Consider the following 6,000-nt stretch of genomic DNA (forward strand, 5'->3'; position numbering starts at 1 on the left):
CTGGTTTTCAGTTGCACCAATTCATGGTCAGTCAGTACTTTTCCTGTTTTCTTTGAAGTACTGGGACTTCACTAATAAGGGGCTGGATTTGGTGGCTTTCACTGGCTAGATGTTGAATGCTAATGACATTTAACCCAAAATCATGTTTGTTAAAATTAAACCAGTTCCCTCTGGCAAGTATCCACTGTAAACTTAAAAAAATACTGTTTATTAGAGAAAAATAATGAAATTGTGTGTATGTCTAGATTCACATGGCATTTTTGGCAAAGTTCTAAGGTAATTTAAATTATGGTCCTTAAAGAGGGAATTTAGGCCATTTTAATTTTATGTCCCCTTTTTAGATTTCACTGTTGCTAAATTATGTGTGAAACTTGGCAGTTCCAGGAATTATGGACACAGCTTTAATACAGTACAGACTCTCAGACCATGTTCTTTTAGATGTCAGACTGCATACTAAGTGGTCACTTTGAAAGTTGAAAATGGAATGCATATCTTTAATGTTACTGGCAAGATCATTTTGAGATAATAAAATAGCTGTAAAGTCAGATTGGGCTTTCCTAGTGGTAAAGATGCCAACTGCAGTGCAGGAGATGCAGGTTCGATCCCTGTGTCAGGAAGATGCCCTGGAGAAGGAAGTGGCATCTCACTCCAGTATTCTTGCCTGGAAAACCCACGGACAGAGGAGCCTGGTGGGCTGCAGTCTGTGGGGCCACAGAGTCAGACACGACTTAGTAACTGAACAAAAGCAACAACAAAAGTCAGATTGGATAGATCCATGGAGGGGAGGGAAAGCATAATGATACAAGCTGCAGTCAGGGTGCTCAGGTTCAGATGCAGGACCTATTGCTTTTAAGCTGTGTGATGCTGGCTAAGTTACTGAACCTCTCTGATAAAGCTCTTTGTACAGTTCCTGGCTCAAGTGTTCGTCCTATAACTATTAGCTTATTATAACAACTATTATATTGTTTTTAAAAAGTCAGATTACCATCATTTGCCTGAAGTGACTGCTATGATATTTTTATTTTCTTTTGTAGACACTGATTTAGTCCTTGTAATTGGAGCTAATGACACTGTTAATTCAGCGGCTCAAGAAGACCCCAACTCCATCATTGCAGGCATGCCAGTCCTTGAAGTCTGGAAATCAAAGCAGGTAAAGTTTCAGACTTGCATTTCATTCTAAGAATTAAAGGTCTCTTAAGATACGTACACAGAACTTTTAGTTGGTCACTTGATGAGAAATGATGATGCCTTTTAGGAGGCTTAGGAGTTAAGAGGAGATTTAGAGTCCAACTCTCTAGATCCAGCTTCTGTCTGTTCTGTGGTCACTAGAGAAGCTGAATGAATGCCGTGAATGCCTCCTCAGTTAGAGCTAGAGAAGATTATCTGGTGGATTAACGCTACCTGTAACCACAACTGAAAAAGGAGCTGTGAGCTTTGGGGATGAGGCTGGCTGAATTCCAGGCCGAGTCCAGTGAAGCAGATGTCTTCCCTCTGGGACAGTGAGTCAGTATCATCACCTTCACATATGAAGATGAGCACATTTTTTCATTTAATTTTTTGAAAGGATTGGGCTTCCCTTGTGACTCAGCTGGTAAAGAATCTGCCTGTAATGTGGGAGACCTGGGTTCAATCCCTGGGTTGGGAAGATCCCCAGGAGAAGGGAAAGGCTACCCACTCCAGAATTCTGGCCTGGAGAATTCTAAGGGGTTACAAAGAGTCGGACATGGCTGAGTGACTTTCACTTCACTTGTATGTTATGGAGTGTCCAGAAGAAAGGTGATTTAGAAATCCAAACAGTAACATAGCATAAGGAAGCAAGCCCCGGTCACAGTATATTACTTCTGAAAAGGCTAACTGCTAGATTGTAGAGAAGTCTAGCCCTTATAATTTTCCTCTGTCCCAACTGTGGGCAACTCTTTTCACCACTCTCAACTCATATCTGGATTTTAAGAATCATTATAACATATATATTTCCCTTTAATTTGTCTCTCTTTATTGTAAAAATGTGGAGTTTTAAACATAGTATTTGTGGTGAGTGAGTAGATGTGACATGCACTTGTTCGTATGTATTTAAAAATTACTGCATCTATCATCAGTATTTGAGAGTTTGCACAGTACCTTACTGTATTAATGGTATAGGGGACATGAATAAATTTGCTCTGCATCCAGTTTTGAATAGATTCTGTGTCCTAGAAGAAAGTAGAAAGGCTTTTTATTTCTTGAAAAATTAACTTGATATTCAACAGGGTAGTAACATCTACAATCTGTGTAATTGTAAATGTCTAGAATACATCAGTGTTAGAGAAAGACTCCCCTCTTCATTTTTCTTTGTGGAAGCATTCTCTTAGTCATTAGCTCTGTTCTGGGGCACACTGGATTACTCTTTGGGCTCTTGTCATACATCCTTCTTGTCTGATATTTTTTACTTTAAAACAACGGGCTAAGAATCATACCATTTTCCCACTCAACTACTTTTATCTTAGGATTGGTAGTAGAAGTTTATGCACTGAATTTGTTGTCTTTAGCCCATTCAGAGAAAGATGGTTATTATTATTTTTATTGGAAAATGTTACACATTGTCTTTATAGGCAAAAGCACTGCAGGGAAAATCACTTATCACTCAGAGATACACTGTTGTTAATAGAACCTTTTCTCTAGTGGATATAACAGTATGGGCACATTTGAAGAATTCAAGTTAATACAAAGTAAACATGCGTTTAAAAATACTCCTTGTGTATTTTAAAAGTCTTTATAGTAAAGAATCAGTAGTAGTACATGCTTTGTTCAAAGTTAGGGCAGGACAAAGTTTGTGTGTCTGACACGTCCTGATCAGGTATGTTAAATATTCTCTCTCACCTAATCTTTGGTTCTTAGGTCATTGTTATGAAGAGGTCCTTAGGTGTTGGCTATGCTGCAGTGGACAATCCAATCTTCTACAAACCTAACACAGCCATGCTTCTAGGCGATGCCAAGAAGACGTGTGATGCCCTGCAGGCGAAAGTTAGAGAATCCTACCAGAAGTAAAATATAAAGATCAAACCACCTCTTCACTTGTGGGAACAGGCAAATAAATTATTAACATATACAGTTGATACACATCTGTAGCAAAACTCATGGAAGAAAAGGAAGACTCTGAAGAGACAAAGCAAATAAAGGGAAAATTTTCAAGAGCTGCGATCCCTCGATTTTAAAAAAGGATAATTCTAAATGTCTTTCTGTGCTTTTTTTTTGGTTATGAATTCCAAAAGTATTTTACAAAAGGAGAAAAAACAGTCTCATTTTAGGTATAATCCATTTGGATTTTCCTCAATAGTCAGCAATGTTTTAAGAAATTAAGTCTATGAGTTTTGGGACTTACGTTATACATGGATTTGAAAAAATCTGACATAGTGTAAACATTACAGCCACCTGCATTTATGTTTTTTTCACCAAACGTGACTAATTTGAAACTTTTATCAACTCTTGAGCTGTCTTCTTACCATTTAACCATAATCTGAATTAAGCATATCAAATTGGTTTCAATTTTTCAAACTGTACTTTAAATTCTGTATTTCAAGGGTATATTTTCTCACTTCTATTTTAATACATTAAAGGACTAGATAATCTTTCAGAGATGCTGGAAGCAAATCATTTGTTTTGTATGTTTCATTAGAACATCAATGAAACATGTAACTTGAAATCAGTATTAGCTGTATTTTTTAAACCCCATTTCCAATTGGAGATCTCTCTTAACTTCAGTTTATATGTGTAGTACTGTATTAAGTGCACTTGAATGAAATTGTACTATTTGCCTAATAAAATGAGTTCATCATGTTTGCATAGTGATGTAGCAGTTGTCTCTGGTGATAAAAGGCTAAAATCAAATAATTCTGTCTGTTGTTAACATCTGAGGAAGGATTTGCTATCATGAAATAGATGAGATTGTCTTACCTTACTTGTCTTACCTATTTGGAAGAATGACTTTTTTCCTAAAGCATTGTGTATTTTAAGGTGTTATGTAAATGATAACATTTGAGAGCAATGGTGGCACTTTTCTAGCTACCTCTTTGTTTAAGCACCAGTAAAGATTCTGCCTTTTTAGCACCAGTAAAGATTGTCCTTTTGCAGTAAAAGTGTAATTTTCTTTGTGTTTTTGCTAGTGTGCCAAAAGTTCTATATAGATTGAATGTGTGGTGACTATTCAGAATACCTCTTTCTCTATATAATTAATTTGGCATTGTTCTTTCTCTTTACTTATTTGTTTCTGGCTGTGCTGGGTCTGCATTGCTGCCTGGGCTTTAGTGTAGTTGTGGAGAGTGGTGGCGGCTCTTTAGCTGCGATGTGCAGTCCTCCCATTGCGGCGGCTTGTCTTGTTGCATTGAGCGTGGGCTCTAGGTCACCCCGGCCTCAGCAGGCTTCTCCATCATGTGGGGTCAGAAGCTGTGGCTCCTGGACTCGAGAGCACAGGCTCAACGCTGTACCACATGGGCGTAGTCACTCCATAGCATGTGGGGTCTTCCTGGACCAGGGATCAAACCCGTGTCTCCTGCATTTTTACCACTGAGCCACTAGGGAAAGTCTTAGCGTTGTTTCTTGAGACAGTTATTAACATGTATACACTAGCTGTGAATCATAAAAGGAAATAACTGGGGTGCAATTTTTTACTATAATGCTCATGTTTATTGAGTTTACAACTCATCGTATTTGTTGGTTTGGTCATCAGTTTCTATTTTGCTGTGCCTGAGATTAAGATCTGCATGTGTGTGCTTGTGTTTAAATCAAGAAAGACTCCTTTTTAATTTTTAAGTGGTAAATGCAATTTGTTAATGGATCTCAGATCATTTGTAACTTCACGAGTGATTTATATCATGAAAATTCTATTTGAAGGAAGTAAATAGTATCTTGATTCATTCCCTTTCCTTTTCTCAAAGTAGTTGTAGGTATATCTGGGTTGTTTTTTTTTCCCGGGGCGGGGGGGAGATAATTCTTTAATTCTGTTTAAACTAAAATAATTATACTTGGATTTATTATTTCCATCATTTATAGCAAATATTTTTCTATGTTTTTAAGATTTAGGATGATCTCATTTCTTTGATACTTGCTCATCATTCAGTTGTGTTAATTGAAAATTCACGTTCTGGTTGATTTTATTTTACTTTATTGTTTAAGGGATTTTTGAATACATATATATAATTAAAGTAATACTCTAAAAGATTATTGACCTTGGATTATTATGGTGAGGTCTAAGATCAACAAAATAATTTTCATTCCTCTTATTTTGCTATTCCTCTCTTTCTGATAAGTCATACAACTAGTAAATATGACTTATTTTTTTCTGTATTGATCTATTGTTCTAGGTCTTTTTGATATTCAACTAGAAATAATTTTAAAAATATCCTACAATCTGTTACCAAAAAGAAAAAAGAAGCAGTGAAGTGGTAATGTTGATTTGTGTTTTTAGTTTTATTAGCCATCCTTTATTTTCTTACATTTGTCTCAATTTGGGAGTTTGTGTTTAAGTTACTAATCTAGCTAAAGCATAGTATATAAGTAAATGTATAAAATTTTTATATATTCTATCTGTATATTTATCTAACTTTGGACAGTTTTCTAGTACATAAATCTTTTTATCATTTTATATACTCTTCTTTCTATGGTTGGAATAGAGAGATTAATATTAAGAGTGGACTGATTATTTTGGTAGACTTTCAGTGCTTCTGAGTCAGTGGATATCAGTTAAGTATTTGGTAATGAATCTGGAAGGTGGCCTTGGTCTTTCTGAGTCCATTTAAGTCATGACCCTGATTTTTAGATTTTACTCTTTTCTTATCCAACACAAATATGGGATATATTATGTATCAGTCAGCTTTAGGGTTTAGTTCAATTTATCTGGCCCCAAAGCCTTAGTTTGTGTAATAACTTATAACCCATATGTTTATCTGACTTACAGGCAAATTTTCTAGTCCCCGAAGGCATAAGTCTTATGAATTAAAACATTTTAGCACTGGAAAGTTGGACAGC

The 6,000-nt window shown here is 36.1% G+C and overlaps 1 protein-coding gene across 6 annotated transcripts in view; it reads left to right on the top strand.

Moving 5' to 3' along the window:
- The window catches only part of NNT (nicotinamide nucleotide transhydrogenase), an 86,666-nt gene extending 82,554 nt beyond the window's left edge, over nt 1–4,112 (top strand). For all 6 annotated transcript variants that reach the window (XM_065905550.1, XM_065905547.1, XM_065905546.1 and 3 more), the window contains exons 21-22: nt 1,035–1,150; nt 2,875–4,112. In XM_065905550.1, the coding sequence (XP_065761622.1) occupies nt 1,035–1,150; nt 2,875–3,024 (266 nt within the window). In that variant the 3' untranslated portion in view covers nt 3,025–4,112. The remainder of the gene's footprint in view (nt 1–1,034; nt 1,151–2,874) is intronic.
- Nucleotides 4,113–6,000: the final 1,888 nt, after the last annotated feature.

Source organism: Muntiacus reevesi, chromosome 14, assembly GCF_963930625.1.
Source record: "Muntiacus reevesi chromosome 14, mMunRee1.1, whole genome shotgun sequence".
Taxonomy (NCBI): domain Eukaryota; kingdom Metazoa; phylum Chordata; class Mammalia; order Artiodactyla; family Cervidae; genus Muntiacus; species Muntiacus reevesi.